At 34.7% G+C, this 24586-nt stretch overlaps 1 protein-coding gene across 13 annotated transcripts in view; it reads left to right on the top strand.

Moving 5' to 3' along the window:
- The window catches only part of LOC149781703 (basement membrane-specific heparan sulfate proteoglycan core protein-like), a 438170-nt gene that overhangs the window by 64973 nt on the left and 348611 nt on the right, over positions 1 to 24586 (top strand). For all 13 annotated transcript variants that reach the window (XM_089935800.1, XM_089935795.1, XM_089935799.1 and 10 more), the window contains exon 2: positions 4937 to 5048. In XM_089935800.1, the coding sequence (XP_089791926.1) occupies positions 4937 to 5048 (112 nt within the window). The remainder of the gene's footprint in view (positions 1 to 4936; positions 5049 to 24586) is intronic.

The following is a 24586-nucleotide window of genomic DNA, read 5'->3' as shown; positions in this document are numbered from 1 at the left end:
TTGTGTAGAATTCCCATAGTTAGAGAAGTGTATGTTTGTTGCACCAATTTATCATATGAATAAAGGTGACAAACTGTTAATTTTTGAATTGCAGTTTTGTTGTCAGGATGAAATTTGTATGCAATACAGATGTTCTTGTTGTTGAGTACTCCTTAGTCATGGTACTAGATTAAAGGGCACTTTCGTATACACCCATATATGGATGTCCGTGTGTGTGTGTGTGCATTGGTGGAAGAATTATAGAGCATGTCTTAACTGATGGAAAATCATATCTGTTGATAGGAGAATTAAATATTATGTTTATTGATGGAATAATTATATATTATGTCTGCTGATAGGAGATTTATATTTCTCACCCATGCAACTGAGAAATCTAGCTCTTTTGCTAAACTTACTTTTCTTATCTCAGTCTAGTCATCTTAGAACAGTTGTCTCAGTCTTGGTGTCCACATGCTCGGAACTACTTTAAAAAAAAAAAACCTTGTTGTCTTTTGCTGTGTCTGATGTAGTTGTTTTAAAATCAGATAACAACAACAAATCTATAACAAAAACATAGGAACTTAAGGTCAATCCATCTTTGAGAACACACCATACAAAAACATTTTGAGAGAGACAAAGACACATGCATATAATGTCGAGTGTTTTGATAATATGCTAGTTCATTCCACACAACATGGTCAGTTTTATTCTATTGCAGGCCTAGCTCAGTACATTTTCAGGTCAGCATCATTAAATGTATCTAAAGCTACATGTACCTAACTAGTTTTAAATACTTCATGTGAATCAAATTATATACTGTTAGCTACATTTAATGACGCTGACCTGAAAATGTACTGTGCTACAGATAGGATAAAATTCTCATTCTGTGTGAAATGAACACAGACTATAGACCTATACACTTCATAGCCTCTCCATTGTGATCCAGGTGAACAAAAAATATACCCACAATATTTAATAACAAATAATGCACTTACCAGCCAGAAAGAATCAGTTATCCATTAACACATTAATCCATAAGCAAATTTCACTGTAGCACTTGCCATATTTCCAAGACACAAAAATAAATTTTCAAAGAATCCGTGAACTTGAAAGTGTAGCACATGGTTATCAGGTAGGGTCTGTATTTGGAGGGTCTTTTATACGGATAATTTTACAATCAATATTAAGGACAACACAAGTATGTCACAAAGTTTCACCTCCTCCAAAGAAAAGGAGAGATATATACAATAGTGACACAGATCACTAATTACCATGAATAATCTAATGCAACATGTAACTCTTCGTTACAGCTTGTACTAAGTAAAACTACAGTAGAGCTGAATACCCGGTATCGTTTCATTATTTACAATATAACTATTCAAAACTGGAACTGATAAAAATGAAAGTTTCTTGTAATAAATATTAATTATTTAATGTAGATTTTATATAACATCTATATATTAAATGTGATAATACCTCATTACTGTGCCACATTTTATGTTGTTATTTTTCTTTGCTCACGCATATAAGCTGTGTACTTCAGATGCAACGGTCACACCACAGCCCTCGTTAATAAATTTATATTAATGAGCCACATGTAAACATTTGCACATGAACTATATTACACTAGTGAAGAGTTCTTTTACTTTAAAGGAAAATATTGGATGAGAAAAATAATCTATGTTGGGGTTTGGACTGAGACGAGGAAATCCCAGTTGCAAGGTTACATTATGTCTCCCCACGAGGCTTGCATCGTTGGGAGACAAATAATGTAACCCCTTGACTGGGAGTTTCTTGTCTCGGTCCAAACCCCAACATAGATTCTATATATCATGGTTATTGATGGAAGAATTCTATATGTCTATTGACTGGAAAATTATATATCATGTTGTCAGATGGGAAAATCAAAATTAACCAGGAGTTGGTATGATGATTTACATTAAGAAGACCTAGATCAGTTTTAATTTTAATTTTCAAACAACAGTTAAGAGAGTTATGGCCCCAGTTTTTTCTGTACTTTTCTGTTCAATCACATTATATTGGTTTGGGATATCGGTGTTGCATAGACATTTTTCTAGCTTTTTTCTTTAAATCTTTTGAGATGGGTAAAAATGGACATGTTTGTATCACCAGAAATTTATATGCCCCAGATCACATTAACACGTTAAGGTCTATCAGCTGTATAGCACAAGTGATGTGATCACCAAGAAGGAAGCACCTTAGAGTAGATCTGTCATAATGAGAACACAGATTAGGTGTTACCTGTGCAGTTTGCAAACTCTTAGGTAGATTGTACAGCATGAATTTCCATATCTTTACCCATTATGTGACAGCAGGTCTAGGTCTTGTCTGTTCACAGTTGGGTATGTATTACATGGCAGTACCTGAAGAACAAAAGGTGAAACCAATTCAGATTAAAGTAGGATTAGTTGACTACTTAGTTTTATCTTGCACAGAATTTTATGACTTTTATGGTCTTGACATGTGTAACATAAGATCTGTTTGAGAAGCTTGTGTAAGTCTCATTTTGTTTTTTGAATGGGTGACATACATTATGTTCATGATTGATTTAACACAGAAATCAGTACCAGTTGAAACTATTTTTAAGTGCTTCAGGTGATGCTTTCTCTGATTTGAGCTTTTTTATTGTGATATTTTTTTATAGTGAACAAGCATGTTAATCTTCTGTTCATTTATTTTTTAATTTTTATCCCCAGGCTTTTTGAAATAAAACCGGGGCATTTCTACTTGTGAACATTTAGGGGCGAATTAGCTACACTTAGAATTAACACTGATGGATCAAAGGATGAGGAAAAGGCTTCTGCAGCCATCATTAGTGAAAAACACACAACAAAACTCGCTCCTATATGCTAAAAGTCAAAGATCCATCATAGTGCATTTCTTGCAATGAACCATTCTTTGTGAAGCGCTTTATGATAGATTACTTCGATCTCCAACCTGCATGCAATCATTACTACAATGTTCATCACATGAAAGAACTTTTTGATACAATAAATATTTCTTGCATTTTAAAATTCCTGAAAGAAGTAAACATTTATTCTAAGATATAACTTTTATGCTATCACTTTGATTATTTTTATGTAATGTATATACCTTCATTCATAATAAGTATCTTTTCACTAAATATTCATTGACACGCTCTGTTTACATTGCCCATTGATCAGGAAGCCTTTTATATTACCCTCACCATCTCACCATTTTGCTTTTAACTGTTTGATTTTATTATTGCTGGTCGATAATAAACCTTTTATCAACTGTAAATAATCTTACATATAACCTATTCTATGGCACTAAATAGTCTTACAGTGATGGTGCGCCATAAAATTACAATCAGTCAACCCTATGATTTGAGGAAAGGGAATTTTCTAATTATAGGAGAGATTTAGTGAAGTACAAAATATAGGACTCGCAAAAATGACAATTGATTTTTGACCATACAGTTAATTTTTTTTGTATGATGTTTTAGAAATTAATGTGAATCTTGCAATCTCAGGTCCATGAATAGACCATGATAAAAGCAGCGGTATGTGAGCTGTTTTGTCTTTGCTTTTTGTGAGTGAGAGACAGGAAGGTCACACTGATCTGTTAAGCTGATTGGATTATCCAATAATACAAGCATTGTCAGGTAATTATTTTAACTGCTACAAAGACAAGACATCATACCCATCTGTTAAGTTGATTGGATTATCCTGATGCTTGATACCCTTCAATTCTTTGCTAGCCAAAGTTCTGATCTGTTAACCAATCAACACTTTGGTGGATCAATAAGATATTTCAGTGCTTCGGGTCTGTGAATTTCTTTGGATGCAGCTGCAAACCACCGTATCCAATCAAAATCAAGTTGTTGAAACTTGAACGCTGTTCCTACATGATCGAGACAACTGGAATGGACTCATAATAAGCAAGTTTCCACTGCTGGTCCATGATTGAACAAATACATTCTTTTCCTCAAATACACATGTAATGACCATTTCTCTCTGGTATATAGTCATACTTTTGATGTTAAACTTACAAAGTATCCTTTTGAAGTTCGTTGCATCCACCATTTTTGGCTGATTACAGTACACCACTGTTACACACCATTGGTTAGTTGGCATTACGTACTAAAGGAGAGAACTTTAGTGAAATCCATTAGATGTTGCAAGGACAAAGCTCTGAAATATCTGATTGATCTGCCAAGGTGAAGATAAGTTAACATACCAGAACTTTGGCTAGCAAAGATGGATACCCTCTGTAGTTACATCCACATGTCCATCAGTCTTTCCTTTTGCATATTTCCTAAACCACTGAGTGGAAATTCATGAAACATAGTACATAAGTTGCTCATATGATAACCATCATCAGTGAGAGGTGTACATTTTTAGCTACTCCTCAGGGCTCCTTTTGAGTTGGTAAAATATTGAATGAACAGAAACTGCATTTACAGTGACATTTTTAAAAATATATTTTCAATCCAACTTATTCCTGCAGTTATAGAGCAAGAACATATAATATGTATTACATATTTTGTAATATATCCACTGGATCAAGGTTGGAAGAGGGTAGATGTTGGTGTTTGAGAGTTCTCATTTTAAATGTTTGATCACAAGATAAGACTTAGAGTCAAAGAGTTCAGAGTCTCCCCAAAATGCTTCCACAGATATTTACAGTTTAGTAAACTGCATATATTTGTTATCCCTATATGAACTTTATCTTTTATCTAAAAATTAAATAGTTATTAACAATTTTTCTACCAAAATAACCTAATACACATGAGAAAATCCATACTCAATTAGCACCTGCAATTTAGATGTTTTAATATAACTAACATATTGTAACAAAATTACACCTGTCAAACTGACCTGAAGAAGTAAGAGAAGCCTATATTTTGAGTTATTGGTGTTTCTAAACTGTTATTGAAATAACATTTTTATTTTGTATTTCTTTATCATTTCAGGAAAAAGATTTTGAATTCGCTGATTCCTTGAAAGATGATGAAGACTTTTTAAAAGATGAGGGATCAGGTAGTGGGAATGAGACCATTACAGTACCACCATTTGACAGATCAGGTAACTATAGTATTTCTCAAATGATCAGATGGCTAGCTTAAATTTTGGTAAAATAAGGGGTGGGCTTATCGTGAATTATGGGTGACTTAACTTGGGATAAATATAATATTACACTTTCAAGAAGAAAAAATAGTTTTTTTAAAAATCATTTTGAGAAAAAGATAATTGTTTTTCTAATTTCTATTTAAAAAAAGCATTATTGTTTGCATATACATGTGTAATATTGAACAGTATCATATACTCTATTTAAAAGCTGAGACTCCAGTATAGAAAACGGATGATTTTTAATTAGTTTCAGTCTGAATTGAGTTGCTACTGTGAAAAATTGCTTCTTTCATTAAGCTCTGATTGACTGGTTGGCCATGGTAACTGCCTGATAAATTGTGATCATTGATTGACAGGTAAAGTTTAAAGGCTTCTGTGCAAGGTAACACTAAATAACATATTATTTCTTTATTTCACATTGCATGGTCCATACCTCTGAATTAAAACAAAATAAAAAACAGAGTTATCTTGGGCATAAATATTCAGACACATCTATGACTACAGGCTGTCTGGCACTGTTAAGAATGAAGTTATGCAAGACATTTAAAGAGTAATTTGTTCCATCTATCTATAATGTGAGCATTTAAATGAATGTTACATTTCACTGATTTCAAGATGCAGTTATTACTATTAGATATTCTTGTCATAATTGGGAAAACATACTTTCTCATTACTTCAGAAATGAATATACATGTATGTTGACTAAACAGTGTCTTTTGACTGTAGGCTTAGGACATTCTACTGACAAAGCCATGCACCTTTATTTTATTTTCCCCATCTAAGGGTATTAATATTTCAGATTGGTGTTTGTTTAGTCTTCAGAAATAATTTCTGAGCAGCGAAGGGTAGGTAATTTATTTTAATTTTCATATTCCTGCTTTCTGAAGTTTGGACTTGAGTACCAGTAATTTTATTCATCTTATCTATATTATGAAGTGACATTGTTATGTGTGGTAAGCAGTCACACACTCAACTTCTTCACTTTGTCTGTTTTGTTCAGTTATTGATCTTGGGTTATCTTACAAACTTAGCATCAGACAGCTTTTCTTAAGTTGATCCTTAGCTTCCCCTAAGTATCCCCATGGAAAGGGCTGATTGTGACTCCCCACTCATAAGGGGTGAGCAGCAACCTTTTTGTCTCTGTGATCCGTTGTTGGTGATACAATCTCATCTTCTGAAAACAGGAGTGCTCAGATCTAAGTCAGTTAGATCTGTGGATGGATCTTCCTACAGATCTGAGTTGGGTGTAGAGGCCTTGCCTGGACACTGGGAACTGTACACCAGGTGCCAGGCATGGAACTTTGGAGCCTATATAGTACAGAGGCCAAGTTCCCCCATCTCTCCAGACTACCATTGTATCCCACAGGGTACTGGGAATTGGCTTTCCAGAAGAGAGCGCTGAACGAAGATGTTCTTTCTGTCCTTGTTGTTTGACACAGAGCAGGCTAATGTGATAGCCCTAATATCAGCCTATGGTACCCCCTCCCTTTGGGCACCCTACCCTTTCTCAGCCATTGGTTAAGGAAGCAGAGGAGGAAGAATCCTGGTTGTCCGATAAAGTAGCAAAGAGCTTTACCACCTCTTGCCTAACATGTCCCAAACCTTCAGGTTTGGGTAATGTCAAAACTTTTTTCCGGTTTGGAGTAACTTTCTGGTGCAAACTTGAGACCCGATCTCTTGATCCTTCCTAACATTGTTACAATCAAACATCTTTGAAAGGATTAGGAAGGGCTAGGTTTTTGCTAGACAGCATAGGAGGTTGTCTGTTCCTCTCTCTTCATTACCACCCTTGGTTACTACTTTTACCCCCCCCCCCCCCCCCATGGTGTGCTTTGGTTGTCATTATTTAGGAGATGATCAGTCATGGTGTTATTGCCTGAATCAAGCAAACAATAAACTACAAGATGGATGGAATAACAACAATCTGAGCAAAGATATAAAAGAGAACAACACAAGCCCCTTTATGTAAAATATAACAATTGAATCAACTACATAAACAAAATGAAATTGAACATGGCAATTGAATAATACATGAACATACACTTTCTCTTATAAATAGAATTACAATATTTATGTGAAATGCAACTGGCTGTTCTGTTATACTGATAAAACAAATTTCATCAGAGTGAATGATGAAATTCAAATTGCCAGCATGTGAGCATAACTTGATTGTTTCCAGTCCTTTCCAAATCAGTGTTGGTGACAGGTCAGTTTTGCCATATTTCTTTTCCTTCTGTCTGTCTCTCTGGTTCTTTCTGTCTCTCCAGCCGCTTTGGGTCAACTTGATTGTAGTCTGTGCTCTTTCATACTGTGTAGCACATTTATGGAGCTATTTTTCCCCTTCAGATAAATGGAATTTGCAACCTAAATATTTTTCAGGTTTTCTTCTCCTGGGATTGAACAATATTCCCATTCTTTTTTACATCAGATATAATCTTACTGTAATTCAACAGAACTAAGCTAATGTGGTCAGTTTGCAACCTGATGCCTCCCAGCTATTATCATCAAATTAATTGCTAACCTAACTGGAACCATGACATAACTAGACTTCTTAGATAAACTTATACATCCAACTATGTATTAAATTATAAGCTGAACTGTGTCATTTGACATGTGCTGTTTTTCTGGGTTAAGAGAATTCACAACTTAATTACACATGAATTTAAATAGACTTCATGTCTTGTCTTAACAACATTACTTACTAACTAGTGATTTATTGAGATAGACCTAGTCAAATCTAATCTTAGTACACATACATCATATCATTTAGGACATAAATTAATTCTCACAACTCATATCAGAGTAATGCATGAAATAACTACAATACATGATTCTATTGCTTACAGACCACTAAATCTGAACACATTTATTTAAAAAAAATGTTTTATGTTCTTACAATACATGAATGATATAATATTCAAGACCAATTAATGCATGATTAACCTCTGAACTCAACGAAAATTGAAGTATGAATTAAAAACGAATAAATTCAACAAATAATTACAAACATCAATGAGCATTTTTTATGTGATTGAGACAGTACATTTGTGCTTTTCGAGAATCGCTTATTTTATGCAGCCGAATCTCTCTCTGGTTCTGGGTCTCTCAAATTCTTCCAGACACTTGTCCCTGGGATAGTTTAATGAGAAATATGTGTTATTTCCAGCTGAATTCTGACATCTTCAGATACTTTGACTAATTTTTTGAGAGAGATTACTTAAAATGTTGAATTATGTCTGGGAACACACCCCAATCATTTCGCTTAGGATTAACTTTACATAACAGCCAAAAATTGAAGCTGGAATAATTCTCTTTGTTCTGCTTATATTAATAACTAGCCTGGAAAATTTCATTTTATTACATTTATTTCAGATGGCCCAAAACTGCCTCAGGATTATATCTACTTTGTCTTTTCCTTAACTTGATCATTCAGTAACATATTTGTTGTACCATTATCCTGGTGGGTCCTAATTAAAATCAAATCATGCCCCAAACAGAGCATACCCCATCCTTCACAGACAGCAATTTATTGTGAACCTAGCCCATATGTCAAAGTTAATTGTTATGTGTCACACTGACCATGACAGAATGTTCTGTGACAAAACATCTACAAAGTTTTGCACCATTACAGTTCACACTTCTTTATGGCCCAGTAAACCTGCCACTTTGGACACTAAAGCAGCTCAAGTGGGTATTTCTATGGGGACCTTGGCTTAAGTCAGGTAAGTTGTCAACAGTATTAACATGTAGCATTTCTCTCTAGTCCACAATACCAGCAGCTTCATCACAATAAAGCTTTGAAAAATAGCTCAGTGCATGAGTCTGCTTTGTCTGGTTAATTGCAGGGTAACAGCAAGCATTGTAACAATTGATTTATATAACCCAGAACATTTAACAACACTGGAATCATTAGGACAAAAGGCTAGGTCATTAGTGACCAGAGCCTTGCATGCTGACCTCTTTTCAGCAGCCTCATTCAGCCTTGTAAAGGAGGAATCTCTGTAGCTAATGGCTCTCCATCTTTTATTGGATGCATCATAAAAAACTTGAGGCACGCATTGTCCTTGTACATGGTTTTGTCATTTGAGTTTCTCCACCTCCATAGGAATGTGGCACTGGACACTTCCAAGGTCTCACTTGAGCACAGTAAGAACCTTTTACAGCTTCCCACCAGGAGGCTGATACTCTTCATAGGGCTTATCCACTCTGTGGCTACTGAAAATCTGAAAGACCATCAACACTGCTCCCTTCCATCCACCTTTGGCTCTTTGAAACCATCCAAGAAGCAGATTCATCCTGATTGCTCTCAGTGCCCACCAGCTAAATTTTTTAAAGCTGTGCATCCCTTATCCCTTGTATAAGCAAGAACCCCATTTCAGAGCTAGAAGGGCATGCCACAGATGCCCAGGGAAGAAGTTTGCAAGACCTTTTCTGAGGACAAGGGTGGACAGGGACTTGCTCCCTCTCAAGCAGACTATACCTCTTTTTTTGATTCCTAGTGGTGCCAGACTAAACCTCTTTCACATGCTCAGCTGATATTTTAGTTTCTACCATTTCTAGGTGGATTGCATTAACTATCAAGAGAGTTTACCAATCCCATGCTGATAGGGACCTGTCATTCACTGAAAATTAGAGCCTGTGAATTTTTGTACCATTGTTGCCTCATTGGCTTATCTAACTCATTCATCTTTGGAGGGTGTGATGAAAGCTGCATTTTGGTACTTTCACACTACTTTCTCTTTTTTTTAGCTTCATTCATTTGGCCATCAAAGCAAAGGCATTTTCTCACTGGGCCCAATGGTTGTTGCTCAGAAAGTGGCTCATGCTACTGCCATCCTGCAATAGTCTCGTGCTCTCATTGTGAGGGTAAAGTATACCTTGTGTTTGGTTTTTATTTGTCAGTTTTGGGATGATGATACCTCCCTCCAGATTGTCAAATTTAGCAATACAATAGCAACAGGTAGGGTATTACTGAAAATGAATCTGGTTCACCTTTTTTTTTTATTGGGCAGTGGAAAAACTAATTTTAATGATGTATTACTTAACCTGTTGCTATTGCCACATTCCCTCCTCCCTTCCTGCATTGATTTCCCTCTATGTTAGGCTGCTCCCTCAAATAATTATGAGGGCCTTCACACATGCACAGGACTTGTGGTGGTCTTCAGGGATGATCCAATGTTCTGGAATATTATGGTTCACCCAAATGGGAGGAAGGATTATTCCTCATTCAGTCAGATTTTTCCTCCTGGAAAATTACTAGTTTAGCAATAGCAACAGGTAAGTACAAAATCATTAAAATTAGTTCTCACCTCCCTCCTTTCATTTTTATAAGGTTGGTATGGTCATGGATTCCAGTACTATGTTTAGGAGACAGTATCCTTTTTCTTGCTGTAATAACATGATGGTGATGGTGGTGTCATCAACAATATTAATATTCTTTATGAAAGAATTTTAAAGTCGTTTGTGCATTGTATCAGTTGCTGACTTCAACTAAAACATAGGTGAACATTACTGTATCCTGTATGTATTTGATTGCAAAAATTTCTTGTTTTGCTTGTGTCAGCAGAAAGTATTATCCTTGTAAATTGGACATATAAAATGCAGCCTTTCATGGAACACTTGTCTTCTATTTTGGGGCTATCTGGTCTTACTATTTTAATGAGTTAATGATACAGAAGTAAGTCAGGTAAGCTGTCTCCAGTAATTACATATAACACTTCTCACTAGTCAGCTGTGTTCATCATAGCAAGAAATGATTGATTACTCTACCACACAAGCTAGAGCAGTTGAATAACTTCACCACAACAGAGCATTGAAAAACAGCTCATTGCACAAGTCTGCTTTGTCTGGTTATAAGTTGGATTTTTAGAGTGTCTTTGCTGGCTTTAACTTAACTTTTAAGACGTTATTGGCTACATCATGCTGAGGAAATGGAAGCCAAATTACTTTCCTCAGGGTACACTGAGGCAGCTAGCCTAGGCTGGTCTGGTTGGGTATTGAACCTGTGACCCTTGGACTATGGGTCTGATGCTCTTTGAAACAAGCTTCTTTGACTCCCAAGTAAGATGGAAGCTATGGTTTATTATTATAGCCATGCATAGTATTCTAGATTTGCAACCAATAAGGTACTGGTTCAAATCCTTCCCGGACCAGATCAAGTCAGCCATCTGTGTGTGTGTGTCACTTGTCAAAGCATACTCCAGTTGTCGTAGAACAGTATGATCATTCACTACCAAACACCAAACACTATATACGTACTTATCAATGATTTGATGATCAAATTAACAGAATTTGTTGTAAATATTAAAATAAAATACATTTGATAACTGATAATGCTTAGATCCAATGTAACACATTCACTTGTTATGTTGGAAAATTATCACTTCTGAAATTGTGACTTGCAGTGCTTCAACCTTTCAAAGTATTACTATTTTAGAGCTGTATACTGCTATGTTTTTTGTATTTTCTTAAGATTTTTTTGTAGAAATACGGACAGTAATTCAAATATATCTAACCTCTTAGGTACGGTCTGTCTGACCTATTTTGTCTTTATGTTGACTTAGGGGTCAAGTGGGGACCAGTGGTATACTAATTAAAACACTAAGTCATATTGTAATCTACTGTTTATATCCAAAATACACACAGGTTCTGTCCACATTATTTCTCACTATATTTGTCCACTCAGAATATCTCCATTATGTCTATTAGGTACCCTTTCTCTTAACTCCCCATCTTGTATATCTGTCTGATTCATATTTCCAACTACATCTTATCTCTACTGTCCCTTTTTCTTTCTCTGTCCTCTTTCTGCTTTGTGTCCTTCTGCCTTCTGCTTTCTACCCCACACTATATCTTGTATCTATGTATATACGCATATTGTAATCCCACACCTTTTCCCCACATACAGAATATGATTGGCTAACCATTACTAGATGAATGACAGCTCCCTTCCCCCAGATCATACCATAAATAAATGGTGCTGAAACAGCAGGAATACGATCCAGTTATCCAGATATGTCATGATGCTGACCTGTTTACCCAGACTTGTCAAAGTCTTCCTGAACCCAAAAACTTTACTTGCTATTGATGTGTTTTCACACCCAACTTACATTAGATTCTATGATGCTAACCTTACATTACCCAGATGTAACATTGCTTCCCTCACCTCTCTCTGAAATTCCCATGTTTATTATTAAAATATTAAATTCTATTATCTATTAGAAACACCTACATTGCTCATGATATCTCTTTTTAAATACTCCAATATTTTCAGCAGATTTGACATGTAGTAGAAGCTTGTTCCACAGAACTGTACCAGAGTATTGGAAGCTCTTTTTAAATTGCTCTGTTCTTGGTTTTGGTGCTGGAAGGTTTCCATGTGATCTTGATCTCAACTGGTATTGGGTTGAAAAAGGCCTGAATAAGTCCCGAAGGTACTCGGATGCAGCTCCATGTAGACATTTATATAAAAGAACTGACTTTTGAAAATCTATCCTGTCATATATTGTGAACCATTTGAGTTCTGTAAAAAATGCTTTTGAGGGGTGATCAATAGATGCACCTAAAATTATGCATGCTGCTCGTTTCTGAAGTTTATAAATCCTGTCAAGATCAGGCTGAGATTTTTCAGTTTCCCCATACATTTGAACAATAATCCATTGTTGGAAGAATATATGACTTGTAGTATAGATTGCGAGTTTACATAGGTAAATTTTTTCTTGATTCTAATGAGTAGGGCAATTTTGGATGACAGTGTTTTAATAAGCTTATCAATATGGTCGTTGCATAATAAATTATGATCTATGAACACACCTACAAGCGTTTCATGTTTGACATTTTTCTAATGGATAATTATTTATTGCAAGAGATAGTTCTGGGTTCCCTGACTTGTGTAGCTTTTGTGATGTCCCCAAAATCATACATTTTGTTTTACCTTCATTAATTACCATCCTATTTTGTTGTGCCCAGTTTTGGACTCTAATAAGGTCTGAATTTAATCTCATTTGGATAACTTCAGTATCAGAACTAGATGTATACAAGGTTGCATCTTCCGCAAACAGATCTGTATTTGTGGGTTCATTATTTAATGGTAGATCATTGATATAGACAAGGAAGAGGAGAGGGCCTAAAACTGAGCCTTGAGGGACCCCTGAATGAATTGTGCGAGCTTGAGAGCTAATATTGCCAATGCTTACTGTTGAGACCTTTGGTTTAGGTATGATTTAAACCAGTTTAAAGATGGATTGTCGAACCTGTAACAGTTCAACTTTTGTAGCAGAATTTCATGATCAACATGATCAAAGGCTTTCTTGAAGTCAAGGAAAATGATCTGTCATATGACCATTTTCCATTTCCTTCAGCCAAAGATCAATTAATTTGGTAAGTTCTGTTTGACACGAGTGGTACTGTCTAAACCTTGATTGCACTTTATGAAATGGAGACTATGTTTCAAAAAATTTATAGACCTGAATGGCTACATGCTTTTCAAATAATTTTGATAATACAGGTAAAATTAATTTTGGTTTGTAATTCCCTGGATCCTTCTTTTCTCCTTTTTTAAAGATAGGTGAAACTTTTGCACATTTCAGTGTTTCTGGAGAATTACCACTCATTATACTTAAGTTTATGATATGCGTTTATGACTTTGTTATTAGAGGTGCACCAATTTTAAGAATTCGTGGACCAATATCATCCAATCCAGAGGATTTATTAATATTCACCTTAATTAGCATATCAAAACCAACAGCTTCACTAGCATTAGCTATTCAAAAACATTTATCATCAGGAATTTTAGCTCTTATAAATGATAGAAGAACATTAGGTTCAGTTGGGTTGTTTGTCTGGTTCTTAATACTGTTACTGGAGATGCTTATGAAGAAATTGTTGAACATTTGCACAATGTCTTGTTCAGATGTTGCTATATCCTCATTTTGCTGAAGTCTAGAGGAAAAACAACTGTTTTTGGGTGGGTTCAGCTCCTTTAGATGCTTCCACAATGTCTTGGCACTCATACTTTCATCACTAGCCTGTTTATAGTAGTTCTCTTTTGCCTTATCTATCAGGTGCTTAGTTTTATTCCTCCATTTTCTATAGCTTTTCATGTCTTTTTCTTGTGGAAATGATCTCTTAGGTGCCTAGCCTCATTGATCTCAGGGGTAATCTCCTTGGGTGTAATTTGGTGTTTAACCCTTTTTGTTTTAATATGGACATGCTTGTCTAAGGCTGCATGGTTGTTGTTGTTGTTGTTGTAGTAGGGTTTAACACCATTTTTCAGCACAAGATAAGCTATACATGGTGGCCAGTATTAATGGTGGGGGAAGAACATGGGGAAAACCCCGGAAAGAACCACTGACCCACAAGAAGCTACTGGCGAGCTTTCTCAGATACCCACATTGGCCGAATAGGAGACTCGAACCCACACAGACAGAGGTGAGATGGCAGTGATCCATAACGGAGAGCACTTTAGACCACTTGGCCACTCGGGGCACCTAAGGCTGCATGGAACATCTGATAACATTTGTCTAAGGCAGTGCTGACATCAGCTGTATTGCAGACTAATTGGAAGGGTTTGCAAACTGAATCATTTAACACGTTAACCTCTGGAGGTTTTTGTCATTTTTGCATGAAATTGGAGTAGGAAACACATTTTAAAAGCTATTTCTAAATGTATCTGAAAACACCAAATTCCAGGTGATCTTTCAATAACATACTGCCTAGTTGTGTTAGAAACATCATTTTTGTTGGCTATTTAGCTCGCGCAAGAGCAGAAGGGTAAAAGTTGGATTTTTTATTAACAAAATTTTGTTGCTAAACGTACCTATTACTTTTGTCTCGAGACCACTCTTTATTCCAAATGCCCATCTTATCCTATTTTTTGCAAAGGTTCATCCATCTGTTTGCAGTTCATACCGGTTTGCCTTAGATCTGAGACCAAAAAGTCTAAAATCCAGACACAAAATCGGATCCCGACCACGGCCCAATTTTGGATAGAAAAATATTTGATTCCAAAAATTGAGGTTTTTTCCTCTGTATTTTGTAGTTCAACTACAAATTCCAGATTATTTGGTATCCATGTAAGCTACGTCTGTCTACGTTTCTGTAATGCTGCCCACTTGTGTATCATGCATGACCATGATGCTACAGAGCTCGGCAGTAGGCTACTACCTCCTGCCACGTTAACACGTCGCTAGGGTTTAATGTGTTAAGAACATTTCCTCATCAGACTGTTTAAAGTCCCTGTATTGTATTTCAATGTGTTGACCATTTTTAGATGATTTCAGAACATGTCTAGTTATACAGACTGGGTAGTTGTTACTCAGTGGATACACTGGCACATTAATTTCACTTATGTTTTCAGGTTTATTAATATAGACATGATCAATGATAGTGGCACTTTTATCTGTTATTCTAGTTGGGGTGTTAATTAATTGAGTAAAGTTGTAAGTTTCAAAGCTACTTATCCATGTTAATGGTGGAGTTTTCATGTAGTCAGTGTTAAAATCACCTAATATGATCGTTTCAAAATCATTCTTTAGTAATGCTTTTTGAATTTGCATCTCAGATCATCCATCCAATCAGCTGTGGAACTAGGTGGCCTGTAAACTGAACATAAGAGTATTGGCTTTGATTGAGCAAGGGTTACTTCACTCCAGATACTCTCAACCCCAGTAGTCTCTAGATCAACACGTCTGTTATAACTAATGGAACTATTTACATAGAGATGAATGCCCCCACCCCCCAAGGAATTTGTACATTAATTATAAAACTTTGCTATTTGTCGAATGTATCACACCACTACTTTCGGTACATTCGCGAAAAGAAATCATTATTACGAATGACTTTGTTGATGAAACTAAGGTGTGGACCTCTTAATTCTAAATTGAATATTTGAACGTCATTTAAACCTTACATTTTGACAATTTACAAATAAATGGTTTAAATCAGATAGCTTTTTAAACGGCATTTGGACTTTAAATACAGTGTGGTGCATAATGCATTGTTCACACTACTCTTGTTTTCTTTTTCTGGGTGCAGTTTAAAAAAATAGTTTAGGTAAAATTATGAAAATATAAGGCCAGATTCTGTTATATAAAGCATCTGACTTGGCATAAGGTTGCATCATTAGGATCCAAAATTACTATGCTATTTTCCAGATAATGAAGCTTTAAAAATCAAAATGTTCTGAAAATTGTGAAAGTTTTAGTTTTAAAAAATATACATGAAAATAGCAAAGTTTTATAATTAATGTACAAAATCTGTGCAATATTTTTTCAATATGTATTTGCTATTCCTTGACAGTTCTATAAAAAAAAAAGAAAAATCAGTAGTCAGTAATTTAGTCTTTTTTGAGATACTAGAGTGTTATAATTCAGTGAAAGAACATAATGACCAAATGATAATTGTCTGTTACTCCATTTCATTTTGTCCATCATGCCGGTCTGGTATCAGTTGAACTCAAGTTTCTTGCACATGTCTGGCAAGAATATAAACCATTTCAAAATTCATTCAGTCAGTCAGTCACTCAAACTATCAGTCACTCAGTCATTCCAGTTTTGTTCATTCAAAGATATTAAAACAATATGTTGTAGTTGGGCCAGAAAATATAATACTGTTTTTCTTTGTACAGTGTCACAAGAAATGCAGCATTGCAGACCTTGATTTGCCCATATATTCCCTGAAATCTGAGTTAGGTTTTATACTGCACTTACACTCCACCTCAGTGTGAGATGAAATAACTGCAGTTGTATGCAGTTCTAGTGCTAACGTTACGACAAAAAATCTTGTACAGTTCAAGAGGCATGAAAAACCTTTGGAATATTGGCAAAAATGCCAAAAAAGATTGGAATGAATTCCCATTTCACAGCTTCTCACAGCATGGTTCTGACATCAAGAATACCACTGAGAATGTTATTATTATCCAATGTTCAGCTATCTTATTATTTTAATGATTACAACATCTTTGATTGGAAGTCATTACTGATTCAAAATAAGGATGAAAGAAAAAATTGGGCGAGAAAAAAACAATTTTTTTCCTCTAGTCTCTCTACTTGTTCTTCATGATGATAATGATTCATTCTTTATCTCTGCATGTATAATTTTTTTTAGATAAATCTGTATTTTCTCCTTCAATAATATAAGGTGTTGTGGTGGCTTAGTGGTTAGTATGCCAGACTTGTAACAGAAAGGGTGTGGGTTTGGATCCTATCAGATCAGCCTGGATTGGCTACCAGGCATGTCCCTGGGCAAAACACATTATCCTGATTGCCTTGTCACTTAATAACCTACTCTGTTACTACCATGTCTAACACCAAATCAAACCCTTCTAGTTATTATTGGGATTGGTTCAGACATGATGTAGTAATTGAAGTTCATTTGTTCTGTATTGTGATTTTTCATATACTCTTATATATCATACAACATTAAATTTTTAATTTTTGTTTTTGTACAGAGAGCTGTTTTCTTAATACAACTTTGCAAAGCTGTATATATGAAAATGAGCTACAAAGGATGTTACATGTTATTGTTTTAAAAGCCTTATTTATTTTGCACCTAAATATGACATACACTATTGTAGGCTAACCCCCTTATTTCAGAACTTAGATTTTGAATAGCTATAAAGCTATTGAAAAAAACTTTTTAATTTAACTTAAATTGGTGATGTATTTACATATTCTATATATTATCAATGCACGCATGATGTCCAGTTGGTCTTATGTGAAAATGGTGCCTCTGTTTGACATCAAGTATGCCATAGCAGCCATCCTGAAAATCTTTGTTACACCAGAATGGCAAGTACTATGTTGAAAATGTTAGCTCTACTCCTTTCCAAATTGATGTCTTTATCAACATTGGGGTTTCAGCAACAAACTTCTTATGATATCTAATTTGACCTAAATTAAAGTTGGTGCCAGTTGTACATTCAGTATGGCTGCCATGATGACTCTCTTAGGAATCTTGTTGTCACTACTCCTTGTGAATGATCATTATGACAAGGGATTGTCTTTAAAGGACTTCTAATGATATTTGACAAGGCTAATGATGTTTGACAAGGGATTTTCTTCAAAGGACTTCTAATGATGTCTGACAAAGGATTTTCTTCAAAGGACTTCTAATGGTGTCTGACAAGGGATTTTCTTCAAAGGACTTCTAACGATGTCTGACAAAAGATTTTCTTCAAAGGACATCTAATGATGTCCGCTTATGTGTTGGCACATCTCTACAAGGGGAGGTGTGTGCTACAGTGGTTAAATCAGCTGCAAGTTGACCCATCTCATGAGCATTTCTGATGTGTCCAGTTGTCCTGAATAAGCACTGCCTGACCTAAGTACTCTGTGGGGGACCAATATGTGTATCACAGCAGCTGATTTGAAAATCTTGTTATTGTTGAAGAATATCAGCTGTTTTCTATACAGACAGTTAAAAGGAAGAAATGGTCTGTCTTGAATTCCTGCAAATAGTTTTTGGCCAGTAGAGCATCAGTCCATTCAAGGGGTTCATATTTTTCTAGTGCAAATTTTAGTTTAAGTTTGTTGAACGTGAATGACTTAGACCATATATTACATGTATGAATGCCAATAAGACAGAAATGATTCGGAGTGGTGACCATAAATTACATGCATGAATGCATGTTCAGTACAAATGATTTGGAGTGGTGACCATGTATTATACATATGGATGCCTATCAGATACGAATGACTCATGGTGACCATAAATTATATGTATGAATGCATTTCTGACAAGAATTACTCGGAATGGTGACCATAAATTACATGATATTACAACTCTATGGTCTTGAGCTAAGTAATAGAAAAGAGCTAAAACCAACAAGATTTGTAAAATTCCATAGATAATTGATTTCCCTGGAACACAAAGTAAAAGTTTAAAAAGAACTCACAGTATTTAGAATTAAAAACCAAATGGTCCAAAATTTCTATCATCAGTCCTAATGAATAAAGTTCTAATTAAATTCCAATGGCATTTGAAACAAGATCAGTTGCTGAAGGCATTGATGTGCCTGTAGTCTTGAATGTTCTAATGTACCAGTAGCCTGAAGTGTTATGATGTACTAAGTCTTCCAGTTAATCACAAAAATATGATCAAAGAGGTACTTATCTGAATTCAGTATAATTCCAAATTAATGTTTCTGACCAAGAATATTATTTAAGAGCACATTTCCAGTGAATAACAAATTTTAATAAATAATTTCACCAAAATCAAAATCACAACACAACGATACTATTGATTTTGCCTAAAGATGTTAAAGCAAGAATGAGTAATTTCTCAAGTTAATAAGATTATAGATCTCTCTATCTGACCTAGGTCACAATTAGCATTTTGTGGAAATATTGTGTCTGTTTAGTTGAATTTTCCATTCTAGAACACTGTAGTAGCGCCTTTCTGATGTCACTGCGCTATGGGGAATTAGTCACAAGCAAGAGGGTTTCTTCTTTTTCTACCTTTAATGATGTATGTTGCCCCTAGTTCTTCATGCTGACTCCCTGCACTATGTTTGACCTGGTTATTTAAACAATCCTAGCGGACTTCAGAGAAAACATTCCCTGAAGACCTATTCTAAACTAATATTCTGGTCTGATTGTGTTAGGTGCAGACCCTTTATCTAACTCTAATCTACATATCAAAATGCACAGAATCTAAATTTTGTAATCCAAAATAAAGCCATATATGTACTCTCCATACACACTCTTTTCCCACTGATGCTGTGTGTTAGAATTTATAAAAATATTATTTTGAATATGAAATTACTTGTAAACTTTATCCTTTTGAGCAAATTACTTCAAAATTAAACTAAAACTACTCAACTCTATTTTAAGCACCTTATACCTACTAAAAGAGATTCAAATTTCCCTTCAAATGGTCACTAATTTTAATGTTTAAGCATTATGGCAAACTTGCTATAATTGATTTTAATTAGCTTTACAAACACATCTTCCAACTGTTCTACTGACTCCTTTGTTTCAATTTCTCTGGACTGTAACTTGACACCATAGCATTTGAATAGCTGCTGGTAACCTAGTATTGACCCCAAATCTCTGCCTCTAAATCTAACTGTGACTGTAGAGTTACTCCTCTATCATAGACATACTGTTATTAAATTTATGTAGAGAATTTAGAAAATTTATACACAAATATATCTTTCCTTCTAAAACTAATATAAATACCATAGCACCTGAAATAACTAAATTTAGCCCTATAATAACACTCTGGGTTGTTTACAAGATAAAATCTGTTACTAAAATTATAATAAAGAAAATGGTGAACATAATGCCCTTGACTGGGACCAAGATAATGATCCTAATATTTAACCCTCTTTTAAAAACATTAGCTTTGTATTGTTTGTTTACTAAAATAAAAGTTACTGGGCAGGTACAACATGAACTTGATTTTGGACAAGGTCAGGTCCAAAATACAATCATATATAACATAATCATGGAGGACCCCTCCCTAAACAATACAAATTAAATATATGTATGATAATATATGGATGTCTGTTGGAGTTAAACAACTCAGACTGGTGACCATAATTTCAAAGTATGGATTATGAAATTGATGCAAGTATCCATCACTGTAATACCTTTAAGAAAGTTTGCATTAAAAAGAGCTGTCTTGATTTTCCTTGAATTTTTGTTGCAGGGGTATATGATCAGCATTAATGTCTGGGTATTTCTTTCATAAACATCTTGACTTGAGTAATATTCTAAAGCTACAATTTAACACCAGATATTTCTGAGCTACACTAATGCCACTGATGAAACTTCATCTCAGTACAATATGGCAAAATGTTTGGGAATCTTTGATTGACTAAAAACTGTTTAGAAGAACAACATTATTTTGCATTGAGAGGCAGCATTTTGAGTCACATCTTTTGCATACTGAGTTATGAAATTTTGATGAAATTGAAGCCAGGTTCTTTGCTGATTGCAGCACTGAGGTGTAATAAATTTAGACAGCTGTGAGCTCCTGTTTGACTTGGAGTCATGAAATTGTGTTGTTTATGTGTGGATCAACATTCCAAAGATAGAATCTGGAATTTTTTTTTTCTTCTTCAAGATAGCAAGTCAGAAAACACCCTTGCCATGCATTCTGTACAATGTAACTTAATTTGCATTGCTTTCAGGCTTGATTAAGTAGAACACTAATGTTGCAATAATTGACTGCCAATAATGTGAAAGTCTGAATTGTTGGAATGCCTTCATTCCCATTTATTTAGTCAAACTTGAAGCATTTCATAAGCCCACTTTTAAAATATTCCATTCTGTCCAGATATATTTCTGCACATTATTTTGGTGGTAACTTTTTTTAAATTTGTAGCTTGATTGAAAATCACTAGTGACAAAGTTCATTCTGGACGATTTTGCATAACTCAACATTTTAGCAGGTAAACCAAGTTAAAAAACTGCGCAGTACCTTGGAGTTTTTAATTTTTATAAATTAAATCAAGTACCTATATTTCTCCTTCATAAATGTCGGTCTGCATGGCTCTATTATTTGGTCATTTTGGACTGTGTTTTTAAGCATTGTAACTCATTTTAGTCTGCAGCATATGATTGAATTGTTTCTGAAAAAAGGTAGCTCAATTTGTAGTGTGTTAGATTCAAAATACAGGGGTTGTAGGTTCACTATCCACCTAGGCCAGTCTGGGTTAGCTCTTTTGGTTTGTCCAATGGATAGTCACTTAGCTCCCTCTTTTCAGCTTGTTAATAGTTAAAAAAAAGTGCTGAAAGTAGTCATCACTGATCTAAATATCTGAACCTAAAAAATAATTACTTTACTGTCTGTTTGGATTTATTATGTTTTATTTCATAATGGATTTTGAAGACAGAAAATGAGTATTTTTGTGTAGTGTGATATCGTGTTACCCTTTGTATGTCATGAACGCATTCTTAGTGGTTGTGGTTGTGTGCATTTGTGCATGTGATGATCGTTAGTGGTATATGAAAAATGCTAACTTTACCAGACAATTTTGTTTGTAACTTTCTTAAATTCATCAAAGAAAGTATGTATTTTATTTCTTCAGGCTTGTAGAATTAGTAGACAAGTTTTATTTCTTCAGGCTTGTAAAATTAGTAGATAAGTTATTCTTAATTGTAAGTCACTGGTGAAATGCACTAACCTTTGGGACCACAAAAACCCACATTCTTAGTCTCAAAAGTCCCTTGCCACTTTTTTAAGGCTGGCAGGTATGTCTTAGTTATATACCAGTAACTATTTTAAACAGATTTCTGGCACACATTCTCATTCTTATATATAAGCCTTGAGAAATATAATTAAAAGAATATGTGGTTTATTATCCAAACACCTGTGCTCCACTCAGTTTTTATATTAGTGATTTTTTTTACTGTTAATTTACTATTGTTTTCGTGAGTAATAATAGATAATAATTTTGCTTTATATGATAACCATCTTGGAATTCATGAAAGTCAGGTTTGAAATCATTTGCAAAGGACCACAATAGACATCATTATCGATGCAGTATTACCTTAAATGTTATGGCATGAGACTGCTAGAATTTGCATCCTTTTGCCAGTAAGTTAGGAGGGCATAAAATGTTTTTCTTTGTTTCTTAATTTATTATGCTCGTTTCTTATGCCATCAATATCTTGGACCCCATTTAACCTACACTTATGAATGCATCACAGGAAGAGAAACTCAGTCACATCAAATCTAGGTTGATGTAACATACATTTTATTCTTGAGCGACATGTATATTTTTAGCCATCATTCATTAAACTTTATATCTTGGACCCTATTTCACTTGCAAATGGTATGTGTCTGCATCTCAGGAAGAATAGCGCAACCATATTAAACGAGGTCATTGTGACTTAATTATCATGTGATTACATCATCATTATCTTGAACTTCACCTACATTCATACAAATTGGTATATGGATGGACCCTAACAAAATTAACTTCACCTTACTAAAAATGGATAACTCCATACTAAAAACAGATAACTAATTTTCATGCTTTAGTTACTTATATTTGCAGCGATTTGTTCATTTGGTCCTCATTTTCTTGGAGACCATTTAACCTCTACTTACAGACATTGATATGTGGATGCATGAATTTTACAAAAGTAACTCAATCATACCAAACATAGGTCACTGTAACCTAGTATTTTTCATGCTTGAATGACTTATAGATTTTCAGTCATTAGCTCATTACACTTTTGATATCTTGGACCCTGTTTCACATGCACTTATGAAAATTGTTATGTTGACGCATCTCAGCAACCGCAAATCATTCAAATAAAAAAAATGGTAACTGGGACTAACTTTCATGCTTCAGTGACTTCTACTTTCATGAGCATGGTATGGGGGTGCATTTCAGGGAGAATAACCTGCTCATACCAAACTAGGTCAGTGTAACCAAATTTAATTGCTTGAGTAATTAATATATTTTTAGCTGTTCATTTGTTACACCTAAGTCTATTGGATCATATTTTACCTACACATGTAACTTTCTATGTGGATGCATCTCAAGGAGGAAAACTCGTCCACATCTAAAGCAACTTTAGTGACTTTTGCATTTTCATTCTCTTGGTTGTTGTGCCTTATGCATGTGTGCGTGTTTTTGATTGGTACTTTCATATTAAACTATTAGCATTCAGACTTTTAACACATGCTACCTATTTGCTATGAGTTATGAGTAGTTCTTGTTTTCCCAAATATATGGTTTTAAAGTAGCCTGTGTGATTTTAGTTCATCATGGGGTAGCCCTAGATCTCATATTCGGATAGTGTTTTCTTTTGTCTAAGTTAACAGACAAGAATGATCCAGTCCAAAAGATTGTAATTTTGTAGGTTTATATTTTTTTCTGAAACTTTTTGGCAGAATTATCTTAAAAAAGGCACAGAAATTAGCATTTCTTTCCAAGTAAAATTACTTTCAGCTCCCACTGAGGCTTTGTGTTAGAGAGGTAAAGTCATATACGTTTGGGTAAATTCATGCCAGGAAATGACCTGAAGTCAAGTTGGACAATTTAAATTTGTTAGATTTAGAATAAAAAATTGTTATGTATATCAAAACTTTGTGGAGATACTGTTTAATAAAAGATTAGATTTTTTTAAAAACTGAATTTTTTTATGTAAATTATTTTTGTCAGAATGCAGGAAGCTAAAGTCTCACCAATAAGAAGTCCATTCAGCAGATTATCTGTTACATAATAGAATGCTAAAAATGACTTACTGCAGGTAATTACTGCCCTTACAGTTGGTATTTTGAGGTTTAAAGATTCGTGCTACTGTAATTAGACATGAAACATTTTCTCCTTTTGCCTGGCTGCTAGGTGTCATGGTTGTGATGTATGACAGCAAATCCATTTGTCTGCATTGTGTTATGTTTTCTATATTTTTGTAACTCCTGGTGCATGATTTTATCTAGTTTTTGTAATTTGTATTGATGGCTGTAAATTGTAGCAGTTATCTTTAGTTAGACTTTGCCTATGTGACTAGGGTCTGTTTTAAGATAGTAAT

This window comes from Sinohyriopsis cumingii, chromosome 15 (genome assembly GCF_028554795.1).
Source record: "Sinohyriopsis cumingii isolate HCF-2022 chromosome 15, ASM2855479v2, whole genome shotgun sequence".
In the NCBI taxonomy this organism is placed as follows: Eukaryota; Metazoa; Mollusca; class Bivalvia; order Unionida; family Unionidae; genus Sinohyriopsis; species Sinohyriopsis cumingii.
This window is presented reverse-complemented; position numbering and strand designations above follow the sequence as displayed.